This window comes from Ursus americanus, chromosome 16, assembly GCF_024610735.1.
Source record: "Ursus americanus isolate L20-20 chromosome 16, mUrsAme1.1.p, whole genome shotgun sequence".
Taxonomy (NCBI): domain Eukaryota; kingdom Metazoa; phylum Chordata; class Mammalia; order Carnivora; family Ursidae; genus Ursus; species Ursus americanus.
The window spans coordinates 49,189,286-49,215,870 of record NC_142142.1 but is presented as its reverse complement, the minus strand read 5'-3'; the positions used below and the strand labels follow the sequence as shown (position 1 = coordinate 49,215,870).

Below are 26,585 nucleotides of genomic sequence, written 5' to 3'. Positions count from 1 at the left end.
AAGCATCCCGAGAGGCTAGGGGTCCAAACGTTGGCTGAGCATCACCCACTAAGAGAATGTGAATGTCGATGGCGCAGTCCTGGAGATGTGGGGCTGTGTGTGGGACATGGACATTTGAATACCTAGTATGTTCCAGACACAGCTCTCAGTAGCTATTGTTATACTCAGATTACAGAGGAGGAAACTGAGGCTCAGGACGATTAAGTAATTTGCTTGGAGTATAAATGCTAGTCTCTTTCTGCTGCCTCCAGCTCAGGTGCTCGTTTCTGCCTCTAGAGCAACGAAGGACAGGAGCCCTCAGAGGTGCTCGGCCTAGACCCTGCGGGGCCCAGGTACGTGATAGATGGTGCTGGCGTGTGGATGGATGGAATCAGGGAGTTTCCTTGCTACACTGCTGTTCAGCTCAGTTCCTAACAGACACGAGTTTGGAAAGTTTGCTGCAGAAAACTCTACCCTGCAAAAAGCTGTCAATTATTCACCCAAAAAGCGGAATACTCAAGAGTACTCAGATGGAAAGAGAACCGTCCTGCCTCAGCCGTTGACAAACCAGTGGACTTGAGCCAGCCTTCTCTAGCACTTGTGTCCTCACTGGCAAAATGAGAATGTGGACAAGGTGACCTCTATGGTCCTGACTTTGAAGCTCTATGGAGAGAAATATGTTTTTTTTAAGATTTTATTTATTTATTTATTCGACAGAGAGAGAGAGACAGCCAGCGAGAGAGGGAACACAAGCAGGGGGAGTGGGAGAGGAAGAAGCAGGCTCATAGCAGAAGAGCCTGATGTGGGGTTCGATCCCACGACGCCGGGATCATGCCCTGAGCCGAAGGCAGACGCTTAACCGCTGTGCCACCCAGGCGCCCCGAAATATGTATTTTCTGAGCACTGGTCATTAAAAAAAATGTAGAGTAACTCTCAAAAACTGAAATCAGAGGCACGAAAGGGCCCCTCACTTGGGACTTTGAGGCACGTATTTAGAGAAGTGACTTAGGAGGAGGACACTTGAGCTGAGAACTTCAAGGTCCAATCTCCTTAACTCAGATGAGGCACAAGGCCCAGAAAGAGGAAGGTTCTTGCTCAAGGTCACACCAGAGCAGTTGCAGGGGGAGAGCCCCTTCCTCCCCATGGGGAGGCCTGCTGGAACGCAAGCAAAGAATGGGGGCAGAAATCCCAGTTGCTAGGAGGCAAAGCTGATGGATAAAGAAACATGGGGACAGATTGTGTTTGGGATCTGTGTAGCACTGGGACCTGTTGCCATGGGAATGAGAGCACCACAGGTTAAGTACAGAAGGGAGAGCTGGGAGCAAGGGTGGGGCAGGCTGAGCCCCTGCCTGGACAGTACCGGTAGTCCCCTGCTCCCCTGTGGAAGACAGCGGAAACGCACCGGTGGCCTCCACAACCAGAGAAAAACTAGTCAAGGGACAGGTGTAGCAAGTCACACTGATTTGGGGCTCACCCATCCACTTTGCTAGAAGCCTGTTTCCATTTTGAAGACCATCCTGTTGACCTGTGGTTTTGGGGGAAATCATCTGCATTGGAAAATCTTACCCTGGGTCAGGCCGCTTCCAGGGCTGGCCAGGGTGAAATCTCAGGGTTTGAGTCACTGTTTTTCCCACTTCTGGGAAACGCCCAGAAGCAATGCTCCCACTACTGTCTCATCCCTTGATGTGAGTTTGACAGCAGGCACTGCTGTCTCAGCAAAGATCGAATAGGCAGGCCTTGATTTTTCAGTGCCTGGAGCAGGGAGGTAGCTAGGAAAAGTCCCGATAAAGTACTCTAAGTTCAACTGGCGGGGGCTTCAGCTTCCAGAGTTCTAAAATCAGGGGCAGCAATGCAAAGTCTGAACAGTATTAAGGGCTAAGAGAGAAAACCAAAAGAGACAAGCCCCCGATGCCCCAAAGAGGCAATCTCTTGAAAGGGTTAAATCTGTTTAAACCTTGAAAAAAGCGCTTTGGCGAACAAGACCTTTAATGTAAAAGTGGCTCTTTCTAGGTATTACTAGGGCAAGTTGAAGTCTCTCGTTTATCAAGGGCCAAGTCTTGATTCCTCCACATCGTGGTACGGCCACTCTGCTCCAAGAGCAAACCTGGTTATGTCCAGCCTCTGCTAGAGCTCGTCCTAGGTCCGTACAGGCACCCAGTGTCACGACAACTGCAAGTGCCCACACCGGCCACTCAATGGCAGACTCCATGTAAAGAAGCGTCTGCCAGCTACGCGTTTCTTACAGGGGAAGATGGCATTGAGCTTATGTGGGAGATGCATGCTGAAGTAGTTAGAGGTGGCAATGACCCCTCACCCCTCCATGTTTTGCCCCCAAGAGTAAAGTATCCGGAGACAAGTGTGGCAAACTGTTACCTGGTGAATCCAGATGAACAGAATGTTCACAACGTGTGCTAGTTCAGTTTTGCAGCATTGAAAAATTTAGATTAAACAGTGGGCAACGGATTTGAGAACTTGGAATTCACGGTCTAGTCGAAGCAGTAAAATTCGGGGTGGCTAATCGGCTCAGAGCGCTTCCTGGGGGCAGACCCTTCCCAAATCAAGATGCCGGCACTTACCAACTTCTCAAAGCTATTATTTATTCTGTACAAGGTTCCACTGGACATCGGACATTCTTCTACTCTTGCTTACACGGTAAACAAGTGCACACCAGCCCTTTGGCTCAGGTTCACAGGGCTTCCCTGGGGAAGGGGGTCAGGCCAGTTAAACTTGGGGCGTCTTTCTCTGATGCCTCCTTCTGGGAGCACTGGGAAGCTTCAGGCTCCAAGGGGCACAAGCTGGGCCCAGCCGTGTGGATGCACAGAGCTCCGTGCCTCGGTGCTGAACAGCTTTACTCTGAGACAGCACCGAGCTCTGTCCAACTACTCAGGGCAAAATCACGCCCATGGGAAAGAATCGTATAGCGGAGGCAAGATGTCCCCAAACACCCAGGCTCCCGCTCCCGGGGTAGGACTGAAGACCGATGCCAAGAGGGGCTGAGGGGTGGCATGGCATCCCTGAGAAACTCGGTCCAAAGGGCCTATGTCTAGGAGGCTCTGAGAAGGGGTGGGGGCATGGAGGTCAGGAAGAAAAAGCGCATTAAAAGGGAATAAATTAAAGGTGAGAGAAGCTCTAGGGATAAGGGGCTTGTGCTATCCTTCAGTCGGCTGGGGGAGTAGACCAGGGGTGGCTTAGAGGAAGTGGGCAGGAAAAACTTGATACACTACCAGAAGAAATCTCCTTCTACCTACTCTCCTCTCCACCTCACTGCCATGCAAACCGAGCCAGGGAGCCATCTCCCCCAGCGAGGTTGAACATGGCACTGGGGAAAAGGGAACAGGCTGAGGGATATTTCAGGGAGGGGCAGTTACCCCCTGGTCCCCAAATGCTATAAGGCACAATTCTTGGAGGCAACTAGATTCCATCCAAAACATTAAAAAAAACAAAACAAAAACTTGTTCGATCCCGGGTCTACTGTGGCTGTGCTTGGGGCCTGGCCAACAGCCATCTAGCACCACTGGGGGCTAGCATTAGAAAAGCTGTATTTGAAGAACTAAAAACAAATGACCAGCACAACGTCCCAGCTGTGAAGAGGTGTGAAGGAGAGCATCTCCAGTCTGAAAACTTTAGTTATGGTAATTAAAAAAAAAAAAAAAAGTTGGGTTTTTAAAAACCAAAATCAGCTTTTTTCAAAGTCGTCCCCTTGTCTGTCCCCCTGGAGTTAGCAGCGTTAAGAGGGCTCTTGGCTCATGGGTGTTCTTCTTGCTTCTGGACCGGTGAGCGGGGTCCAGGTGAAGACAGGGTGCTGGCTTCAGGCGCCGGTGCTTCCAGGCAGCGATCCTCCCAGCAGGCTCCAGAGGGCGCTGTCTTCTTGGGAGGAACTGGGGGCTGGAAGGGCAGCAAGTGGACCAGGATCTTCTCCCCACAGACCGCTGTTGTTTATTACACACAGGAAAAAAACCACAAGCTTAAAAATGCAAACAAGAGAAGCCGAGGGGGGCACTGTGCGGGCTCCAGGCTGTGTCCTGTCGATCTTCGCGCTGGGTGTGGTTCAGGAGCGCCTGGCTCCCCGCTCCAGACCCTGACCAGGCTGCAGCAACTCCTGCTCGGCAGCTTTAGTTTACTTTATTTTTCTCTCATTCGTCAGGTTTTTTTTTTTTTTTTTTTTTTGTCTTAAAAAAAAAAAAAACTTAGGGTGTGGGGCCACCACGGGGAAGGGAGAAAGGGCTGTAGCTCCTCGCTGCTACATGCGGGAGGGTGGACTGGCCAATTCGTAGAAGAGCAGATAGGCGTCGCTGGTGCGCACTTGGCTGGAGGACATGGGTGTGACGCTGTGGAGAGAGGGGGAAAGTCAGAGCCCTGGAGATGGGGCCACCGGGACCCACACGGAGCGGCTGACAGACGGGACCGTGAGGGCCCATCGCTCCTCTCCCTGGGTGCCCCCGAAGCCAATCTCTTCTGCAATCCTCTAGAAATTCTGCAAAGGAGCAAGCCAACTCGGATGTGTTACACGGCCTTGTGGCTCTGACCTCTTCTATCCCGTACAGGTGGATGAGGCACGGGTGTCCGGCAGTCGGGAACCCAGCCCGAGAGCTCTGTCTCACCTGGAGTCATTGAAAGTGTGCCATTCGCCTGTCACTGGGCTCCGGCAGTAGGCTGTGTAATGGCCGCCCATGGTGGTTCCAGAGTGATTGGACACAGCGTACAGGTTGTAAACAGCGTGGTCTGAGGAGGAAGTACAAGGTTTCAGGCCCCCCAAGCATTCCTTGCCCCACATTCCCTTTCCCTCCTGCCTCTATTCCTGATTTTCGTTAACTCACTCTTCAGCAGCTTCCTTCCACCTCTTGGCCTCCCATCTGGATTTTAGGCACTGGCGCCTTGATTCTGCCCTCCCAGCTGAAAATACTCACTGGTGTTTTCTGAGGCAAATTCTCTCAAGTCCAGGTCTCTTAATGGGAAATTCACAAATGTTGTGAGCTTGCTGGTTCGTATCCTGGATTCTGAGAACCGCTTCAGATCTGGGGTTGACGTGAGTAAAGGACAGAGAGGGTGGCAAGGGTAGTCAAAGTAAAGGGGACTGGGTCCTAAGAGGGAGAAGTCCTTGTCAGAAGCGAAAGAGCAAACCGGGAAAGGAAAGCCTACCAAGTTTCCTTTTTTTCTACTCTGCTCGCCCTCAGTTTGGCCCCTTGTCATCAGTCACTCCCTAAAGGCAAGCCTCTACCATGGTGGATTGTAAGGATACGGAGCACCAAGATCTTTGGGAACCTCTGGATGGAGAACTTCTTTATACATCGTTTTCTGGCTCGGCAGCGACAGCATGTCTGCAAGACATGACAAACAGAGCTAGCTACAGAGGACTTGGGGGAGAAGAGATGGGCCAAGTCCAGTCACTCCTAGGCTGCATCTGCTGGTGACAGCTCTTTCCCAGGGTGGTCTCTTGGATGTCTGCTCCTGCTCCCATGGAAGGGGACTTACCGGCTTTTCATCTCCATCAAGCACATCCTCTTTGGTGAAGAGCCTCATGCAGTCCATTAAAGTTACCTCAGGATAACCTCGCTGGGAGAGACAAAGAGTAAAAGTCACAGAGGTCGATGACATGAGAAGGCAGGAGTGGGCGCTTCCCACATGGGGCAACAGAGGCACATACCTTAGCGATGGGCAGTGAGAGGTCCCAGAAGGGATCAAAGACTGTAGAGCAGTAACCACAGTCAGTACACGTCAGGGAGCTCTTTAGCTGCCCAACGAAGAGATCTGCAGAAGAGATGGGACAGCGGAGCTTAAACCCGGAGAAGGAGTGCACGTCTTCTCTGGACTGCGTGCCCTCTCAGTGCTCCTGCGTCTGTTCGGGGGCCACTGGGCAGGAGGGTCCCCTGAGAGGATGACTCTTAGGGCTTTTCATGCTCATGCTCTACTCAGGCAAAAGCAGTTAACAGGGAAAGCAGCTCTTCCTCCCATTCATGCACTTACCCCCAATCCGACTATCTTCCCGTTCTAGATATTTCCTCCACATCTGTCGTCCTTTTTCATCATCACTAGGAACCAGAGAGAGGGAGACAACTGGGTCAGAGCTCACGCCATGAGAAGTTTACAGGTCCATCAGTCTAAATCCTTAATATTTAAAATTCTTTCCAAACTATTACCCCCAAAGAAGTCAGCCAAAAACTCAAGTTCACCAAGTTTTTCTTCCCCACAGCATTCCCCTCTTACTTACGGAAGGTGATCGAGGTTCTCAGGGTTGGACTTGGGCCTCACCGTCACTCGGTTCACCTCGTTGTGGAGCCCATCCAGAAGAAAGCGAAGAAACTCCTGAGCATCTTGCTGACTGAGTCCAAAGAAAGGAGAGCGAGCAATACCTCTCATTCCAAGAGCCAACCTGCTGTGGCCGGCACCCACCCCGGGGAGGACACGTCCGCAAGGCTCTTACTTATAGCCAACGAAGCGTGGCGCATATCTCTGGATCTGGGTCTTGAACTCAGAGGGGCTCACCACATCATTGGGGGATGAAGTCCATATGGTCTGGATTAGTTTTGCGAACTCTATTGGAAGGAGAGGGTAGAGAGGGCGCATGGAGGACAGGTGGGACACTTTCTGTAAGAAACTCAGACTAGAATCCCACCAAAAAGAAGCCGAAGAAAGAAAAGTAGGAGGGATACATACGACACCCAACTACTAACAGTGGAGCAGGACAAGGGTCCGGGCCGGGCTCCTCACCTTCCATGAGGGCCGTGTGTACATTGCTGCTGTGGCTGAGGTCCCGCATGTAGAGCCTCTGGAGGCAGTAATCCCTCAGCTCCCGTGTGTTGCTCAGGCACTGCAGAATGGAGTTCATGAAGCACTGCGGAGAGCATCCACTCGGTGAGACAGAGCCCTGCCTGGCACGTCTACTCACCTAGTCCCAGAGGCCCTCCCGTTCATCTACCCCAGAAACGAACGCTCCCACAGCTTCAAGTTCCTCTTTTCGTAAGGGAAAGGGGCGCTGTGAGGCCAATTCCCGTTGCCGGCCCAGGTGACGTAACTGGTTATTGACTGCAGAGGTGTACGAAAGGGTGTGGGTGAGCTGGACAGAAGTGGGTGGGAAGTGATGGATGTCCTTCAGGAGAAGGATCCGGGAAAGTAGCTGACAGTGAAGAGGGCGATTCTCCTTAGCAGTGCTTCCTGCTGGGGGCCGGCATTGAGGCAGAGCCCCAGCCATTCTGTAAAACCCACCAGCCAGGACGGACAGGTATCAACTGGCTTCTAGAGGATAGGGAATCAGCTGGAGCCAGGAGGGAACCCTGGTCAGATGGTCCCACTGGGATAGTAGGGGGTGGCCTTAGGAAAGAAGTGGGCTGGGAAGAGCTCACCGTGTTCCCAAGGTTTCGAAGACCAGCCAGACCCTGGGCGCTCTTAGAATTCTGTAAGCAAAGAACACATGGCATATGAGGCTGAAGGCAAAGAGGCTGGGCCTGTGCCAGGCTTGCTCATGCACCTCTCCGCCAGCTGGAGCCAGGAGCATCAGGCACACACATTATTCTCTCTTCAACACACAACACAACTATTCTTCAGGGCTTTCCTTTCTTTTGTTGACATGTGTTTTCCCTGATCTGTACATGCCTCTTCATTCTCTGCCATACTGGAGGCTGGAGATCAGAACTAGAGCTTAGGAATTCGTGTATTTGATTCCAGGCTACAAGGAACTCCGGGTTCCAAATCCGGGCACTATCTCAAATGACCCACTTTTCTACCCTTAGATGTCCAATACATGAAACAGCTGTCATAACAGGCACTTCAAGGAGATCCTGAAATGTTCAATGACAAAACATCTGAAGTGAGTTTAAGATCTTCAGCTGAGGAAAACTGAAGTTGGCCTGCCATTCTGAATTGCCGGAGACAGGTGGAATTCCTTCCAGCTGAGCTCAGTTCCTAAAGACTGATTAAAGCCTGGGAGAATCCTCCCTGCCTGGCTCAGGTTTCAGCATCCTGACTGGTCACTGGCTGGGAACCCTTCTGACGGCAGAGGTAAGCACCTGGCTGAAGGTGCCACTCTTGTTCTCGTCCCTATTGTGGAGGCTGGTGAGGGCGTTGGAGCGAGACAGCTGCTAGGTCCAGGTCTCTTGGCTAATTCTGGCCCTACCTGCAAGGAGTCAGAAAACCTTCGGGCTCAAAGGGTTAAAGAAACAGTGTGCAGATGAGCCTGCCACCCCCTCTCTCAGGGAGGGGACCAGGGAGCCGGCAACTCTGGAGCAACACTGACTGGGGCATGCGTGGGGCCAGCTCAACCCTGATCAGAACAGGAGCCTGAAATAACTCAGCTAAAATTACTCATGCCGTGTGCTGACAGCCTCTGAAGCTGTCAGCAGCTCAAAGCCCATGAGGTTGTCAGCTCAAGGGGGGAGGTGGGGAGAGGCAGGCTGAAGGAGGGCTTTTCTCAGGAATTGCCCTGGTGATCCCACAAGTAAGAGGACCTCTTCTTTCCAGTTGTCAGGTCTAACACTAACAGGTAGGGAAGGAAATATCCTTGGAAGAGAGACCTGGTTTCCACCTGCAGTTAGAGAGCAAAGCTTATTGGCAGCAGGTGGGCCTAAGCCTCCTTGAACTCTGCCAGTGCTAGCAGTATATGGCCCCAAACACAAAATTTAAATCTTACCTTTCTGACAGTCTAAACCCTGATGTTCCAGTAAGAGGACCACAACACAGACAATTCCCTGGACAAATATCTTATCAGCATTTTCAGGTAGACCTGGAGAAGGACTCCCCTGGGGCCCAACAAAAACACTGAAGTCTTTGTGTTGCCCATTCGGAACTAAACGGTTAAAGCCTGTCCACAACAGGATACCCGTCCTCACCTCCCCCAAGATCCACTCTTGCTCCTATTTTTGGCAGTGCTTGTTAGTTCTTACCCCCTGTGCCTCAGACAACATCTGTATAAAGGAGCTGTAGAAGCAAAGCCTGGTGATCATGTCAATGTCCCCCAAACTGGGCCTCCAGCTGAGACCGTAGTCCCTCAGCACTAATGGGGGCAGGGCAATGGAAAACTGGAGGCGTCTTTGTACCGAGGCATTTCTGTGGTGTTGACACTTTTAACTCTGACCCAGTGCAGTGAGGGTCAAGAACAACACGTCGTCACCTATGCTTACTGCTCTTGAGCATCTAACTCTACTCATGGCCTGGAGAGATGGGGAAGGCTCCTTTAAGGCTTCGCTAGGACCCTCTGTTCATTTTTCTTTTTGTAGGGGTGGGGGTGGCTCGTGTCTTTGTCTAAAATTTCCTGAGTTCAAAACTACTTGCCAATTTCTAAGCGCTCTGTGTAGAAGGCGGCTGGATGAGAGGAGTTGGGGGGTGGGACTGGAGGGGAGAGCAGGGCTGTTCTATGCCCAGCCAGATATTCTTCTGCCATGAATAGGAAATCAGGAGCTCAAGGGAAAGTCAGCACTTTCCATTCCAGAGAGGAACAAAATGTCCCAGGAGTGACCTTTCTTATGGGGAAAACAATCCTACCTCAGGGCTGACAGGGAGAGGCTAGAACTGGAGAGGTCGGGAGACCCCACACAGTGAGCCTCTCACCGGGGGAGAAGGAAATGACTCCAGCTGCTATGTGGAGCGCATATGCAAAGACTTGAGAGAGTCTGGATCAAGAACTTCCTTAAAATTAGTCATCAGCAAACCTAACCTTGACTTAGGGGCAACCACTGTTCTAAAAAGCAGATGCCACCTCCACGGTTAGTAAACAGACAGCATTCACCCTCCGTGAAGGAGCAGGGGGCTCAGGGAGAGCCCGCTCTGGGTTAATGGGGAGGGAACATTGGGGGATGTGGGTCGTATAAGCAAGGCTGATTGAGGTTTGTGTCTTCACACTCAAGACCCCAGTAAAGGGCTTTCCTGCTTACTTCACCTGTGCCATGAGGGTCAGCCATGAGTCCTGGCTGCGGCCAAGGAGCCTGCTGTGGCCCTGGCACGGGGCAGTGCACGCACTGCCAACTCGGGAGCTGGTGCCTGTTACATAAGATCTGTCAAGCTCTGGCCCCTTCTCCCTTCCCCAAGGGGGCAGTGCCCAGCCTCTGGCCCCAGCATTACCCTGGGGTGGCTACTTCATTTGAGGGATCCAGTGCCCACTTAGCAGAACTGGGGGAGGGCCGAAAAGGAAAGGGAAGCTGCCCTCTTTCACCTGTCTGCGACTCCTCTGCCCTTCACAGGGTCAAAGGACCCCCGTTACCAACCCTTCGGGAGAGCGCCCTTTGGGACCAGTGAGGAGGGGGCGGCTCTTTCCGACCAGCCTTTCTTGCTGGGTTTTGGCCTTGGAGGAGTCAGTCACACCCGCAGAGTCCAGCGTGCTGCCGGCTCCCTCACACAGCGAGAACTAGTCAAGGTTACGCTTTCCTGCACCTGTCCTGAGAGGTGCCAGGAATTAAGAGCCCAAGGGCCACCTGGTGCCCGGGTCACGAAGAGGGGAGGGGAGGAACCTCAGGGGCTGGGACCTCAACAAGGGGAGGGGGCCGCGAGTAAGCCTGAGATCACCTGGGGAGGGGGCATTCCTTGCCGGGAGACCCTGGGAAAGGAGGGTGGGGACTGGGAAGAATCGCCCCCCCCCGCCCCGGCCGGGGGCGCGCGGCAGATGGGGGTGGGGGGGGCGTCCCGGGGAGGAGGCGGAAGCCCAGGCCCTTCGGGTGGGGGTCCCGGAAAGGGGCCCCGCGTACCTTGGCTTTGTTGAGCAGGAGCCCCACGAAGGTGGAGAGCAGCAGGGAGGGGGAGAGCGGGGAGCGCGGCCGCAGCTCCTTGGCGAGGGCGGGAAAGGGGGAGGCCGGGGGCTCCTCGGGCAGGGTCACGGTGTACGAGGTGCGCATGCTGGGGGGCGGGCGGCGGGCTCGGTCCCACGCCTAACGTTGGCAAAGGGGGCGCGGGGGAGGACCGCGCGGTGCCACGGTCCGGACGCCGAGGCCGGCGAGGCCGCCACAGGACACCGTCCGCGGCGCCCGGCGGTAACCGCTCCGGCCGGCCGACCGCGCGCTCCTCCGCCTCAACCTCCCCGGCGCGCGCCGCCAACCGCCCCGGCACCCGGCTCTCGCGCTCCGGCGGACTGGCAGTCCAGCCGGCGCCTAGGGTCCCACGACGTCAGCGCCGGAGGCGGGGCCAGGGCTCCAGCCCCGCCCCTGGCGCCCGCACGCGGCCCGGAGCGCGGCAGGAGCCCCGCCCGCCCCCGCGCCTCCCGCAGCTCTGCCCCCCACCCGGGCTGCCCCCTGCCGGACGACCCCGCGGGCCCGGCCGCCACCGAGACCCGCCGTCACCGGGAAGGTCAGGACGGGCGCTCCGAACCCCGCGCCGGCCTCGGGGTCGGGACTCAGGAGGACCCCCACAGGACCGTGTCAGCACGGGTGAGCTCCCCCTGCCCCCCCCCCCCCCCGGCCCCGCCGGGCCGCTTACAGTTCCTGACTTCTGGGGGCTGCCGGGCATTTGGCGCACCCCGTGAAAGTTCCGTGCTCTCCTCGGGGGGACAAATGCACTTGCGCACAAACTTTTGCACATCGTTCAGGGGAACTCAGGCCCTCTTGGAGCCCGACACCCACACAGCTCGCGAGGGGCGTTGAGCCCCTGGGTTAGGAGCATGGATTTCCGTGGCGTCGGCACTCAGCACCGCCCCCTTCATCTCCCCCCAGTCCCAGTTCGTCCCATTATGAAGAGAGGCAGTGCTCCTATTTTATAAGGTACGAGAGGTCACTGTCCTATTTGGCCCCAGGGAAGAACATTTTCTGTCTTCTTTCCAGTTACCCAACTCCATCTCTCACAGAATCTCCAATTTTGGTTTGTTTTGGGCGGTGGGAAGAAAGTACCACCGCGACGGGGAAGCAGGTGCTCAGTTGGGGTGGGGGCAAGCATACCGCTCTGCCCTGAGGGCAGTGATGCTTGAAGAGCAGAGGTCTTTGCGTTTTATTTCGGATGCTCCACCCTCCCTCACCTATCAGGGACCCACACGGAATCTGCCTAGAGAAAGTATCTTGTTTGGAGCCTGCTGGCTATTTTTAGCCAGTATTTTTAGCGTTTAAAAATACTCTGAGAAGCAGCAGCGTGTGCTGTTACTCATCTGTGGCCTCCTTCTGTTCCTCTTGGCATGCTCCTCGCCACATGTACACGCGCCCTGCACACACGACCGCAGCCATATGGGGGATGTGTCCAGGACACACGTATGTGAGTGGGCATGAGGCAGGAGCGGCAGGGCATTCTACCTGATGGTCAGTGAGGGCACCGGTGTGAGGGTGGTGAGCTCCCCAGTCCCTGTCCTCACGCCGTGACCAAATCACGGACACACTGCACCAGCCTTTTCCTCCCTGCTTCCCTCTTTCTAGGCACACCCTTTCGAGTGAGCCCTACAGCGTCTGCAGCAACGCTGGCATTTGGTTACACCACACTTCTGCCCCCAAGCACCTCTAGCACCTGACTCCTGCGTCCGGCCCAGAAGCTGAGGTAGCTCTGTCTGTGAGGCTGTCTGTCCATAGGCTCCTTCCATGGTCACCACCCTCGTACTTCTCTGATCCCTGCTAACCAGCCTGCTCTTATTTCTCTGCTTCAGCACCTGCCTTCTCTCACTTAAAAGACCAAACTGCCACTGATTAAGTACTTACTAAATGCTAGCACTAGCTAAGTGCTTTATATATATATATAATCCCAGTTAACTTGCATCATTAACACCGTGATGTAGGAACTATTATCTCTATTTTCTAGGTGAAAGACCTTAAGTCCTGAGAGGCCAAATGACTTCCCAGAACCACAAAGCTAATAAATGACAGTGTGGGGCTTTGAACCCCAACCCGTCTTACGGCAAAACCCGTGCTTTTAACGATTACCAGGAGATTCTGGAATGCCCTTCCTGCTCCCTGCCAATTACCCGCTTGTAAAGTCTGCTCAAAACTTGTGTTTTCTACCAAGCCCTCTCTAAAGAACTCCATTCAGCTCAAAACACCCGATTACTGCATACCCCCTGACTACTGGCGTTCAGCTAACACTGTGTTAATTTATCTTAATATGTTTATCTTTGTTTTATAAGTGTCTTTAAGGTTTCTGTAAATGGTTTCAGATCGTGTGTGGCTTGTGCCATCACACTGAAACCTCCTGGGGCAGGGCTGTGGATTCTCTTAGTGGGTGCTTAATAAATGGTGTTGATCTCATCTCTAAGTGGGGGCCAGGCCAGGCTCTGTTGGGTGTCCTGGAAGTCCCACTGAGCCTCACAGGGTGGGGCGAGTCTGGATTTGCATGTTGAATAAGCGTGCTGTGGTAAGCACTGTCTTAACAGGTGCTTACCCACTAGAGTATTTGGCCTCTCGCCCCATGACTTAGGCCAGCAATGTGAGTACTCCCACCTGAGGACATCCTGGCATTCTGCGAGCAAGCTCACTCCCTCTTTCCTGGGAGGTAGAAGGTTAGGGGCATCGCTGGGAGCAGGGAGGCCCAGATGAGGAAAGCTACCTGCAGGGGAGCTCTTTGAGAAGCCTGGGGTGAGGGGGAAAGAATTCACATAGGGTCCGGTCTTGTCAAGCAGGTCTGACTGCTATAGGACACAACCAGCAAGGAACTGTTGCTCATTTCTCAACTGGCCAAACCCTCATGACACCTTTTCTCCTCAGTGTCATTTCTTGAAGTGGGATGGGGAAAGGATGTAGTCTTCTGGGATCTGAATCTGGCTCTGGGTCCATGACTCTTTGCCTCAGATATGCTGAGCTAATCTGAACAGGACTCATTCCTACAGCCTGAGACTGCTGCTTTCTCAGAACCTGTGCTTGGCCTGTCCTCCCTGTGGTTCAGAAATTTTCTTCACCTCAAATCCTTTTTGGCCTGGATGGAGTATAAATAAATTAGAGTCACGGTTAGCTCTGTGAAGGCAGGACTGAGAGTATATTCTGCTTCCTCAGCTCTCCCTGGCAGCTTGGTTCAAGGGTTTTGGAAACACTGCACAGACCCAGGCAAATGCTTCCCCGCAAAGCATGCACCGGTCATTACCATCACAAGTGGGTAGACTGGTGGCCTGATTGACTGACTGAACTGGTAGGGGCTCAGAGTCCTTGTTGGGGGTTGGGCTTTCAGCCCTCAAACGCCCCTGGGGACAGAGGGCCCTCTGCTTCCTTGCATCACTCCGACCCCAGGAGTCCAAAAGCTCTGTACTCTTTCCAGCCCTAGGGCAGTCTGGCCGGGACCAGCTGGATTCCAGAGGCCCACACACTTCCCCCTCTTGCTTATATTTCTGTGTGGGTGCCAGTTTTACCTATCCATTGAGGTGAGAGGGTGCAGGGGGCCACGTGTGCAGCTCCGGGCCCTGAACATGATGTTCATTTCTGTAGCTGCTGGTCAGTGGAGCGGCTCCCCCACGGGCAGGGAACATTTTGCCAGGCTCGGATTAACCTCTCCATTGCTGAGCCCCACGCCAGCACTGTCAACTCATGAAGACATCCTAGAGTGCGGGTGGAGGAGGAGGCAGGGAGGGTGATGCTGGGCGAGGATTGAGACACGGAGCCCGGGTAAGGCACCACTGGGGCCACCAACCAGGTCACGGTGCATAGCCTGTCTTCAAGGGATGGAGAACATTGGTGTCTTGCTGACTCTAAACACAAGCCCAAACTGCCTGTCCTTTCTCAGCGGCTAGTACTGGTCCCAGCCATGGGACCCTCTGGCTTAAGGTCTCCTCTGAGTGACCTTCCCATGCTGTCAACAGAGATTCAAGCCCTTAGGAAGTTCCGCTTCCTCAGGGCTGCTGATTGGGTGAGGGCAGCGCCAGGGTCTCAGGCTGCTAAGCGGGACAAACAAGACAGCGGGGTGCACTTCAGCGTGGCTGAATAAACAGAGTGAGAAGGCAGGGGAGGAGAGAGGAAGGTCACACTTCTCCACTTCTCACCCAGGACCTCTAGGGCAGTTCCTGCCACCTTCAACTTGTTATCTTTGGAGTAACTTCTACTCACTGCATGGCAGCAGTCAAGTTCAAAGTCCCACCCAAGAGTAAATCACATGACCTCCGCTTATATAATCTCCCTGTCACTGAACAGCTGGGAACCCAAGCCTTGGGGAGATGAGTCAGCAGCCCCTTGGCAAATAGGACCCAGGTACTCTAGGTTCCCAGACCTTTTGCTCCTGGCAACAGGTTTCAGAGCAGAGGGCAAGGGTCTGGAAGAGGCTGTGTGGGGAGACTAGGCTGGCGGGCTCTGAGCCTCACTCCCTAGCTCTGCAGCTGAGCAGCAGGCACTCGGCCTGATGACTGTGCTCTGGAGGGCCCTGGGCCAACCCTGGTGTGTCTTGGGGAGAGCAGAGGGTGGCCTGGGCAGGGCAGGGCGGGGGTGAGGGCAGGGCTGAGGCTGACAGGCAGAATGCCAGGGCCGGGGAGGGAGCAGTTGGAGGGGTGGAGTGGGGGAGGATTAGGATGGATTGTAGGGGTTAAAGCGCAGCCCTGGCAGGTCTCAGTGGGAACAGCTTGTCCTTCTATAGGCCCAGGGAACAGGAGAGGTGGGGCGGTGGGGCCCATAACCTGGGTGCTTCGGCTGCTGGCTTTCTGCAAGGCCAACCCACCTGGCTTGGCTTGGAGTCCCCACAGGCAATGGGTGGGAGTGGTAGTGAAAGCTTTTTTTTTTTTTTCTTTGCCAGTTCTGAACCATCAGTCCCTCCCTTCCAATCTGTCTGCATTTTAAACAGAAGGTGGAGCCTGGGGCAGCCCTCATTATCCTAAGCTGAGCTGCACACCCCCGCCCCCCATGGACTGGTGTTTTGTTGGTGCTTATGCAAGCATGGGGGGATTTTCAGATTTCACATTGCCCCACCACCAGTCCTTTACTTGTGCTCAGCTGAGTCTATAATACTCCAAGTTCATGTTGGCTGTTATTATTAATGACGGGAATGAGCCTGGTTAGAACTGTTCTACCTCCCTGGTTGGGGCTTGCTTTTGACTTCCCTTTATGAATGTCAACTGTAGTGCAGGTCAGTTACCCGGAGATCCCCTGGGGCCAGGGCCACCCCAGGGGACCCCAGAGGAGTCAGATTATGCTGGACCCTGCCACATGATACAAGTGTGTTCCTCTCCCTGTTTCACTCAGCTGCCAAATGCCCCTTTTCTGTCTTCTCCTTCTCCACCCACTCTTCCATAGCATTTTATAGGTTTCAGATTCCTTCACGGCCACTGTTTGCTTGAAGCCTCATGACACCCTGTGAGGTGGGCAGGGCAGGTATGACCCATCCCTTTTATGGATGAGGAAACAGAGCTCAGATGAGAGGTGTCTAAGGTTAAAGAGGCAAACTGTTCCTTCCAGCCTCAGGTGACCTCTCCCTTTCCCACCTCCTATGACACTTAACGACACCTGGGGCTGCCTCCTCTCTCAACTATTGTAAGAACTTATTTCCCCAAGTTCCTTGTGAATGCACTGAGGGCAGGGACCATGGCTTGCATCTCTCTTGCTCCCCAGAAGCGCCTAGAAGGGTACAAGGAGGACTAACATTTATCGAGCACCTACTAGATGCTGTACAATCTTTGATTCCTCACAAGGATCGATGAAGTGGGAAGTATGAACACTCTCGTTTTATAGAGGAAGGAGGTTCAGAAGTTAAGGAACTTCTCTGAGGTGGCACTGCTGGTAAGCTAAGCCCTGAAATGAATGAATGAGAAGGTTAGATCCCCAAATGGAGATCTGAAAAGACACCAGACCCACTTTTAGAAAGAAGTGGTGCAGGCCCCACGAGCAGGGTTGTTCTCACCTCAGGAGATGGAGTCGGCAGCAGGAAGTAAGGCTGAGGGCGGTGAGGGGTGGGGGGAGGCTACAGGAGGGTCTTACACCACTGACCCATGAGGGGCCTTTCCCATTGGCAGTGTCTTCTTGAGTGTGAGCTCAGGTGAGACACTAGCTTCATTGTAGGGTGTTACTGGCTACTTAAGCGTGCTGTGAGCTGTTTCTGGCTGGGAAGGAGGGATGTTAGGGTGGCTGAGTTTGCCCCAGGGCAATCTGCCACCCCTTTGCAGTCCTTTCTCAAAACTCTCCTCATCTGGCCCTGGAGGTGGAGGAGGGGCTGAGGTGTCTCCTGCTGGGGGGTGGGGGCAGGGAGGGCAGCAGACTCCAGGGAGGGAGGTTTGAGATACGTCTGTGTAGGAAGGAGGCAGAGTCCCAATGGAGTTTGAGCCCCCATAAAGGAGGAGACCGTGCTCTCATAATTGGGGCTGAGCGTGGGTCTGCAGTTTCGTCTGTGGAGAGGAGCTTTTCAAACCTCAGCATGCTTAAAGGTTACCTGAAGAGCTTATAAGAAGGACAGATTCCTGGGCGTATCCCTAGAGAGTTTGATTCAGGGGACCTGGGTGGGCCCAGGCCCCTGACTGATTAAGCCCTGCAGCCCTGATTCCTGCAGACTTCACTTTGAGGGACACTGCTTACCATAAAAAACCTTTCTCCTATGAGCAAAGGGAGGGAGCCTCCCAGAGGCCTTTCGGGCCCATCCGCTACGAGCTGCTTTCGGATTGCCTCTGAGATGAGCCACACCAGACACCTCTAAGTGAATCATGCTCCAGTCCAACCACATGTCCCTCTGAGAACACATCCTTCTTCCAGGCCAGCCCTGTTGTCCCCCACTTCTCTTCCACCTAGCCCTCCAACGTAGCCAGCCCTGCCTGGTCAGGTTCTGAATGCTCTGGGAGGCACCAACTTTTGTGTCTCCCATGGCCCTTCATAGACAGCCCAGCAAGGCCAAGACTTTAAGTAATGTTATCAAAGTTGTCCCCTCAAGACCTTTAGTTATGACAGGGTTAAAGGTCTATGAACCAAAGCCCTGCGCCTATCTTGCACCCCTGCTCCATTTGTCTGGAAAGCCCACTAAGCAGCATCTATTTCTTGCTATGCACCGCTCTTATTTCCAAAAGGCACCTGTCCTAGAAGTACGGGACTGGTACCTAAGGTATGAAGGAAACACAATACCCAGCTGTCCTGCCCATTGGCTTGTCTGTCCACCTACCCGTCCATCCATCCACCCACCCACCCACCTGTCCATCCATTGATCCATCCATTGATCCATCCATCCATCCATCCATCCATCCATCCATCCATCCATCCATGTACCCAGTCATGCAATCAGCAGGTTAGCTGAGCTCTGCACAGTGCTGGGCACATGGGGAGGCATCTAGAGATGTGATTTCTTTTTCCTTCTTTGAGAGCTTGCCACCTGATGGGTACACTAATAACTAAAGAAAAGGCAGAATGTAGTCAGTATCCCAGAGAGGTGTGTTCCCAGATTAGATGCAAGCCAGCCCTTACTGTCTCTGGCAGAGCCTCTTCCCTCATTCTAGTCCAGGCAGGACTGCAATACAGAGGTATGGGATTGTCTAAAGCCCTAGACAAAAATGTCTCCAGCATTTTCTCTGAAGACACATGATAAGCACTGCTGTCCAGACACCCTGGTCCTGACTGGTGTCCGTCAGAGGGGAGTCCCTCTCCCCCTGATGTCTTATGCCCAAATCGAAAGCCAGGTCCCCAGGCTGGGAAGTAAAAGCCCGAGCAGGAGGAGAAATGCAGCCAGAGCAGGGGGGCCTCTCTTACCACAGGGAGCACTGGTGGTTGGGGGGCCTCAGCATTCAGTCCAGGATGGTGCAGGGCCTGTGGGGGACCCTGGCATGCTGGGTGGCAAAGCGGAGGGTGAACACTGCAGTGTATGTGGGGGTATCCGAGCATTTCCGGGAGCACTGCTGGATTGGCGTCCAGTGCATGAGTTGTGAAATAGGTTTCCTGGGGAGAGTGGGAAGGCCCCTGAGCAAGGCACTGAGCCACAAGGATACCAGACATGCTGAGATGTCTTCTCTGGCTCGGGCTGCAGGAGCAGCTGTCATGAGGTTTGGGAAGGAGACCTCTGCTTTCCATCATCAGTCAGATGGGGAGTCCTTCCCTCAATCTTGGGTCTTCTACATCATTTGCTGCCCACCACTGGGTCCCCAAGGGGCAAACTCACCATGGTGTCTCGCCCTGGGGAGCTGGAGCGGCTGGACCCAGGGGCCTGGACCTTGTTCTTCTCCCACAGAGTGTAACGGCCACTGGGTCGGTAGGTGGGGCTGAGGACTTCAGGGACCCGTGAGGGAGGGGCCTGGGTGGGCATCTGAGGTGCACTGCCCTTTCGACCATAGTTTTCCAGGTAGTCGGCCAGGTACTCCGAGCGGCTGGCTGCCTGATAGAGCCCCTGCAGGGCGCACAGCTCCTTGCGCGTGCGGGCCAGCATGGGGCTGCGGCCCAGGCTCCCAGGGTCTATCCGGTAGCTCTCTGAGGTCCGGAGGCTGGAGAAATCCCGCGCCAGGTCTGATTGACTGTTGGACTTCTTTTGGGTCAGGGTTCCACCCTGGTCGCGGGCAGGCACAGGCAGGTAGCTGAGGGAGTTGTTGGTCACTCCATAAGGGAATCCACTGCCCCCGCTGAGTCCACTCCCTGAAGGCCGCTCAGGGCCCCGAGTCTGGCTCTCGGCCCGCTTACTGCCCCCGATGATGTCGGGTCTCAGCAAGGGGCGGCCCCTGTCATAGTCCAGGATGGAGGAGGGACCGTAGGTACGGGGACGGGTGAGGAAGCTGGTTGGGGGGCCTGGCTTAAAACCAAGCTTCTCTTTCTCCAGGAAGGAGGCAGCCAGGTTGGCCCCGTAGGAAGAGGGGGTGTAGGTGCCATAGCCCGATTTGGCATAAGGCACATCTGTGTAGCGGGCTGATTCTGTGTAGCGCTTCAGGGTGGAGGAGAGCTGGGACATCCTTCAGGGCGGCACTCAGTGGGGACTGGGAGCCTCATGGGCTGAAAGACAAGGAAAGCAGTGGTCAGAGGGCCCTGCCAGGTTTCAGGCACCCCCATACCTGCTCTTCATTTCTAGCTGGCCGGAACCGTAGATCTCAACCAGAGACCACACGGTCCATTTCCATGGGACGCTGGCCCACCGCTGAGAAACACACCTATGCACGTATGTACATGCACGCGCACCTGTGTATTCACACCTGAAGGAGAGCACAAGACGTGAGCTGGCTTTTACAAACCACGCGGGGCCATCAGTCAGCACGTCCTGGCTGCTCCAAGTGCTCCCTTGCAAAGCCCCAGACATGAGAGTGGGGACTGCCCTCCATCAGGTGACCCGTAGTGTTCTAGCCCAGATCTCATCTGCTTCTCTCTTCAGCTTTGGGAGGAGGTGCTACTGCCCTCAACCTCTGGATTGAAAATGCTGGACATTTGAAGAACTAAGTCGTAATTCTTTCTGCTGAAAGGAGGGGCAGGAATCTTTTTGGAATCATACGTTGTCTGAGCTCGAATGGCCCGAGGATCATTTGGTCAGATCCTGGTGAGGAAGAGAAGGCTCCTGAGAGGAAGCAGTGGGGCTAGGGGAGGTGGTGGTGAGTGAGCATGTGGCAGAAAGCGGACTTGACCTCAGTTTCCAGATCCGATCCCACAGTTCTTCCCTGGACTCGGTCACCTGCTGTGGTGGGGAATCCTCGTGCGGCAGAAACTACCCTCTTCATGGATCTAACTCACGTGTTCTAACTGGAGTTGGGGTCCTCTGGCCCCCCAGGGGTTCCTCTACCAACATCTAAGCCAACCAGCTCATGGTGATGACTCGTGCAAAGGGGGCCCCCTAGAGGCTAAAATCCTTCCCTATAGGCAGTACTCCCTCTCAGCTCACCCCGCTGTGGCAGCTGGGGTGGGTCTGATGAAGGCACACGGAAATCTCTGCACTGAGGAGTTGTAAGGGTCCTAAAGAGTCATTTGTTGTTGTTGTTGTTTTAAGATTATTTATTTGCGAGAGAGAGAAAGCAAGAGATGGAGTACGAGTGGAGGGGGAGGGGCCGAGGGAGAGGGAGAAGCAGATTCCCTGCTGAGGATCATGACCCGAGCAGAACACAGATGCTTAACCGACTGAGCCACCCAGGCACCCAAGAGTCATGTTTTAACCTCTCTGTTGTACAGATGGGAACAGAGACACTGATTTGCCCAAGGTCACAACTAGCAGAGTCAAGATTGGAATTCAGGTCTTTCAGGTTTCTAGTGCAGTGCTCTTCCTACTGGACCTTGATTCACCCCTCCCGATCAAGTTTAGCCTCACTTGGGTCCACCAGAGTCCCCCCATCACCCTAAATGTGCAGGCTTCATCTAAAATGGAGCTGGGGGGGGTGGGCAACGGTGCTTTGGAGAGAGGAACTAGTAGGATCAGGCCTCTTTCTTTGAGGACATCAGGGGTTCTTGGGAGGTTCCTGCAAGGGGGGGCAGAGCCCTCCAGGAACCTCAGAGTAGTGGTACAGGGCTAGTTTTGGCTTGCCCCGTGACTGACTAGCTGGGTGATTTTGCACTAGTCATTCAGCTCCTCTGAGCCCCAATCTCCTCACCTGTACAATGAGTATAATCATCATCATTATGGTTCCTGCCTCACAGGGTTGTTGCGAGGAATAAATGAGATAATAACATGTGGAAAGCCCTCAACTCTGACAGTGGTTATTATCTCTTCCCCCAACCCTGCCAGGCTCTGAGCTCCTCCTTCATAGGCCTATAATAATGTCAGGGCTGGCCGTCTCCCGGCCTGGCCGGCTTCTGACCTCAGCGCGGGGCGCCAGTCTTCCCTTGTATCCCTCAGTGAGATGTGCGGATGAGCGGGCAGTGGGCAGAATCTAGCCGAGCTGCAGACACTCGCTCGGGCAGCCCACAGCCTGCCCTAGTCTGGGAGCCCAGCCCGTTTGGGCAGAGAGGAGCTGGTGCCAAGCCCCAAATGCTGATGGCTTGGCAGAGAGCCCTAGAAACTCAGTCCATGCAGGGCGTGGGATAGGTGCAGGGGTGGGGAGATCAGCAGGTGGCAACCTCCATATGGATCCCAGAACAGAACTTCTAGACCCTGCCAGAGACCAGCAGCAGTTTTCAGTCTAGGCTGGCTCAGAAAGGCCTGGTCTACATTTACTGTGTACGCTTTTCCCACCTGGCCTGGGGACCCCCATCTTTGTATACATGCCCTTGCCTCCTGAGCTCCCACCTCCAGCACAGCTCCCACTACTTTCTAGGAAAAAGTAACTGGAAGGGGACCTTGTGCAGGGTTAGAGGGGAACCACAGCTCTTCTTCCATCTGCTTGGCTTTCTGGGGTCCAGAGAAGGAAGAGCGTGAAGGCTGAGGGAGGCTGGGGGAGGCACAGACAGAGGCACCAGGGTGGGGGCGTGGGACGAATCCTGCTCTATTTCACTTTGGAGAAACTCCATCAATAATTCAAAGTCAAAGAGACTCCAGGTCTCAGGAACTGGGCTCTGGGACACCAGGCAGCCAATCAGATATGGCCTGCCCCCCCCCCACATCTCCCCCAGGGCATGAGCTCATGCCTCCTCCCCACGGCTCTCACTCCCCCTCCTCCACACTAAGGCTCCCAGGGAGCTGGTACTCTGCAGGCACTGCCCCAAACTCGTGACCTCTCTTGGCCCCGCTAGTGACGCAGAAGTGCTGGGGCCAAACAAGGTACAAGAGACAGGGACAGACAGCCCTGGGGAGGCCCGCAAGTATTCCTTGGGAAGGGCTGGGGCTAGAGGTGGAGTTATACCTTGAATCCCAGGAAGGCTCCTAAACCCCCGCTCATCTGTCTGCTCTAATCTGGCAGGCAAGTGGCAGGACCGCCCCCCCTCCCCAGCCAAAGCAGCCCTGGTTGGGGGTCATGCTGTCACCACCAGCTCCCTGGCAGCTGCCTTTCAGTGCTGACATCAGGCTTAGAGTTCCCCTGTCTGGACAGAGGGTCCCTACTGGGGCTGAGGCCTTGAGCATGACTATCCCCTCCCCTAACCCCTAGTTTCACTTTTGAGAAAAGTGTTAACACCTTCCAGGTGAGCCGACAGCTTGGGTTGGTGCCCCTTGGCATTACCTGGCACGGCTGTCCCTGGAGACCGCAGAACACACCACAAGTGGGAGAGCAGGCTGGGCCCTGGCTGTAGCCTCGCTGCGCAAGACAGGGACAGGACGGGCACTCACATGGCTTTGAGTCTCCTCGTTGCCACAGGAACCGCCTGGACTGAATGGCCCTTTCATGGGGCAGTGGGAGGCGAGCCGATTGGCTGGGATCCCCCGTCCCCCTCTCTGCCGGGCGTGGGGCCCCTGCTGCCCGGCTCCTTTTGCTGTTTACCCAGAGCTGGCAAGTATAGGCATGTGGCTCTAGGCAACTCCTCCCTAGGTGCCCGCCACCTCGGACAGCAGGGGCACGCAACCTGCCAAGCTCCTCCTCTGTGTCATCTTCGCACAGGCACCTCCACTCTTCCCTGCTCTGCCAGTGCTCCCCCTCACTTTGCTCAGTTTCCCCCTCTTGGGAGGTGCAGCTGCATTCCCTGCACAGAGCCCTCAGCCTCCTGAAAGGACACGTGAGCCCAGCGACCGTGACCCGCCAGCAGGCACTGAACACCTCTGGACAGGCAGCGTGCTGAGCGCTTCTCGTGTAGCTTCTCGCGGGGCCCGGGTCACGGCAGCCCTCCCTGGAGAACTGCCTGTCTGGTGCTCCTCGAAGTGCACTTCCTGCCCAGCATCCCCAGAGCCTCTGCGCACTTTTAGGTTTTAATTCTTTTGGAGAAAGAATTTACACTCACGAGCATCGTGTGAAGGTTCAGTGATTTCCATTAAATCAAAGTTAGTAGTTTTATTCAAAATTCAACAAATAGACAAGGAATGAAATAATGAAACTTTTAAATGAAGCAGTTAGCATTCTTATTTCTGAAGTTACTGAAATTTGAAACTGCACGAAGGCTTTTGGGACACCACGTACCAACATGCTGATCGTCACGGTTGCCCTCAGCAGTGGGTGCCGTCCTCATGCCCACTTGCTGATGAGGAAACCAGCGTTGGTGGAAGTGACGTGGATTTCCCAAGGTCACGCTGCACCTGTGCTCTGCCCCCTAACAGCCACCCTGAAGCCAGTGCCCCCACTTCGCACTTTCCTGGCCTCTCCCTGAGCTGGAACGGGGCAGGACCTGTGGCACGGGGTCCAGGGGATGTAGACATCCACTGTCTAGGCCACCGTGTGGCAGGTACAGACTCCCGCAGGAGGCGGCCCTTCGAGTTTCCACTGCGGGCAAATGAAAGCGAAGCCAAGTGCAACCTGAGCGTCAGTACAATTCTGATCGGCCAAGAGATGGTCCAGGAGGCCTCCATTTCACCCGCAGTGCCAATCTCCCAAGTGTCCCTGGGCACCGGCCTTTAGCGCCAGCCAGGGCCCTTGGCCTGAGGCCTGGTTATGGACATGCCCCCCAGCCTCCTACCCTTGCTGCAGCTTGGCCCACTCCCCAAGGTACCCAGGCTAGATGAGTCAGGGGTTAAAATGAGCCCTGTCTCCCTGGGGGAGCCAACCCCTGTGCGTCAGCTACTGTCATTTCCTGTTGCTCACGTGAAGGGCTCCCTAACCTGCCCAGCCAGGGGAGGGACTGGCTCCCCAGGAATCTCAGGCACTCCTGGCCCCCAGGGTAGGGGACGGGTAATGCCCCATATCCCAGCAGCTTTCGTGGCCCCTCTCTGCCCGGATCTGCTCTGCTTTCTGGGGTGAAGGCATGCCAGTCTGTGGCCTTGCCACTGCCTGAATAGACAGCCCCTAGCTGGGTTTCATAGGTGTGCCTCAACAGAGTTCAGTCCTTCCCTCCTACCCAGGTGTCCAGGACAGGTGAGTGGGGAATCCCAGCCAGTCCCACCAGGTGCTTGGGAACCTCCACATCGGTGACCTCAGAGCTTCCCAAAGCCACTTGCTAACACCATCGGAATGAGGCGCTGCTGCTGTGCTGACCTTGAAAGGTAAAGAGGGCTGAGAGAGGGGTCCTGTCTCCCTTCATTTACACACTCTGACCCTCACTTCTATCTGCTTGGGTCTGTCTGGGCACAAGCATCAACTCCTAGGTTGACGGAGGTCCTGGCAGGTGTGAATGCAGGTAGGGCGGAGGACCCGGGTGGGGGCTGTTTGCGCTTGCCTGTTCCAAGAGCTCTGTGGACACCTCTCAGTCCCCAGCAGCCTCAATCTGCCCCCTCCCCTCCAGCCTGTCACTAGTAGCTCTGTCTCTCAGGGGCTTGCACCCAGCGGCCCACCAGTTTAAATGCCTAATCCTCTTGCATGCCTTGGCAGGAGACCATTCAAGAGAATTTGGGTCCATCTCTGTCTCTCTTGCCCCCAGTAGTTGCCCAAGGGCTGGGAGAGGGGTGAAGGGGTGAGAGAGATTGGAGATGAGGGTGAGAGTCCTGACTGGTGGAGTAGGGGTTGAGCCCAGGGTAGTATGTCTATAGCATACTTATTGATTTAGGGTTCGGAGGGGGTAGCCATCTCTACACTTCGAAGGGAAGGCAAAGGAATGGGCCCACAGGCGGTATCCTTAAATTCTCTTTCCTAATCACCTCTGTCAGGAGCTCTCCTGCTGCCCCTACCCCATGGGAGAGTCCCAGTCTCCCTCCCTTTCCTCCAGGGCTTGTCTTTCCTCTGTCCTCGTTGCCCCTGCCTGCCTCCTCTGAGCCTTCACTGTCCGTCTTGCCCCAAGCACGCTCCAGGCCCAGTTGGGCAGCCTGTCACATGCCCCCCCAAACACACAGGGCTCTCTGGACAGCGGCCCCATGAAGTTCACATACTACAGGGGCAGCTACTGACCTGTGACCGGGGGCACTGGACTGGATCTGGGGGCTTCTTTCCCAGTGAGGCAGGGAGCGCGGTGGAGAGCCCAGAGGCTGGAGTCTGACTGGGGCTGGGTAATCCGGAGCTCAGGTTACTGACTCCGATATATATAGTATCTTATCTGACCTCACAGAGATGGCTAGCTCAACTCACTTGCATTCCAAGCCCGGGGAGAATTAAAGGGGCAGTGGTAGGCCATCCCTTGAGGGGCTGCCCTGACGGGCCAGTGCCAGGCGAGGAGATGACACGAGGGCTCTCTGAAGGGGGACATTTTGAAGTGGAACAGAAGAGGGATCCAAGGGGAAACAAGTGGAAAGAGGATAGAGGGATGGGGGTGGAATGGAGAGAAGAGGAGGAAGCCTTGGTGCTAGTCCAAATCCTCCCTTTTGAGGGGGAGTAGACCAGAGATCCGGGGTGCATAGGTAGTGAGACGCAGGCGGGACCTGCCCTCAGGTGCTCAGTCCAAACTCTTTTTTCTAATGGACTTCTAGGCCTGGCTTGTATTGGCTCTGAGACAGTGGGCAAGTCATGTAAGCCGTCTGAACCTTAGTGATTTAATCTATAAAACAGGAGTAAAAATTATAATAATGCTATACCTCACAGTTGTGAGGATTAAATAATATTTGTAAATTTCCTGACACCTGGTAAAAGTTCAATAAATGATAATAACGATTATACTGAATACTTCCACTAATTATTATGATTAGTGGCAGTATTTGTAGTAGTACCTACCATGGAAACCTTCTTAGGGAGAATAGGGCCTCTGGGCCACCCCTTGGGAGTCCTCTGTTCTAAAGCCAGACAATAGCCCCATGGTTTTCTGAGCTGGTCCATGTCCCATAACTGGCAAGGGCAAATGACTCTTACTATATTCCCAGATGTCCAGCCCATCCAGTGGAGAATGGCCAGGCCTATTTCGGCTCCTTCCCCCTTCGCCTAGAAAAATACAGCAAGTGTAGCTGCCCCAAGGCTACCAGGAGAAAGCCGCTCTGGGCTGGTTCCACTCTACCTGTCAGAATGCTCA

The 26,585-nt window shown here is 54.7% G+C and overlaps 1 protein-coding gene and 1 long non-coding RNA gene across 4 annotated transcripts in view; one reads left to right on the top strand and one right to left on the bottom strand.

Moving 5' to 3' along the window:
• Positions 1-2,559: 2,559 nt before the first annotated feature.
• USP2 (ubiquitin specific peptidase 2) lies at positions 2,560-25,643 on the bottom strand. Of its 3 annotated transcripts, XM_087868362.1 has the most exons (14): positions 25,538-25,643; positions 18,901-19,718; positions 18,495-18,680; positions 7,320-7,370; positions 6,688-6,811; positions 6,401-6,512; positions 6,188-6,298; positions 5,944-6,008; positions 5,624-5,727; positions 5,452-5,532; positions 5,219-5,297; positions 4,887-4,994; positions 4,581-4,701; positions 2,560-4,307 (listed from the first exon to the last, which is right to left on the bottom strand). In XM_087868362.1, exons 2-14 carry the CDS (start codon positions 19,675-19,677, stop codon positions 4,220-4,222), a joined length of 2,007 nt encoding a protein of 668 aa, XP_087724488.1. In that variant the 5' UTR covers positions 19,678-19,718; positions 25,538-25,643; the 3' UTR covers positions 2,560-4,219. The 3 variants fall into 3 exon arrangements, with proteins under 3 accessions (XP_087724488.1, XP_045653935.2, XP_045653936.1); XM_045797979.2 differs by lacking the exon at positions 18,495-18,680; XM_045797980.2 differs by lacking the exons at positions 18,495-18,680; positions 18,901-19,718; positions 25,538-25,643 and adding an exon at positions 10,650-10,986.
• Positions 11,154-26,585, top strand: part of LOC148108806 (uncharacterized) — a 170,146-nt gene continuing 154,714 nt past the window's right edge. The window contains exons 1-2 of the long non-coding RNA XR_015726995.1: positions 11,154-11,324; positions 12,294-12,411. This is a non-coding gene — a long non-coding RNA (uncharacterized LOC148108806). The remainder of the gene's footprint in view (positions 11,325-12,293; positions 12,412-26,585) is intronic.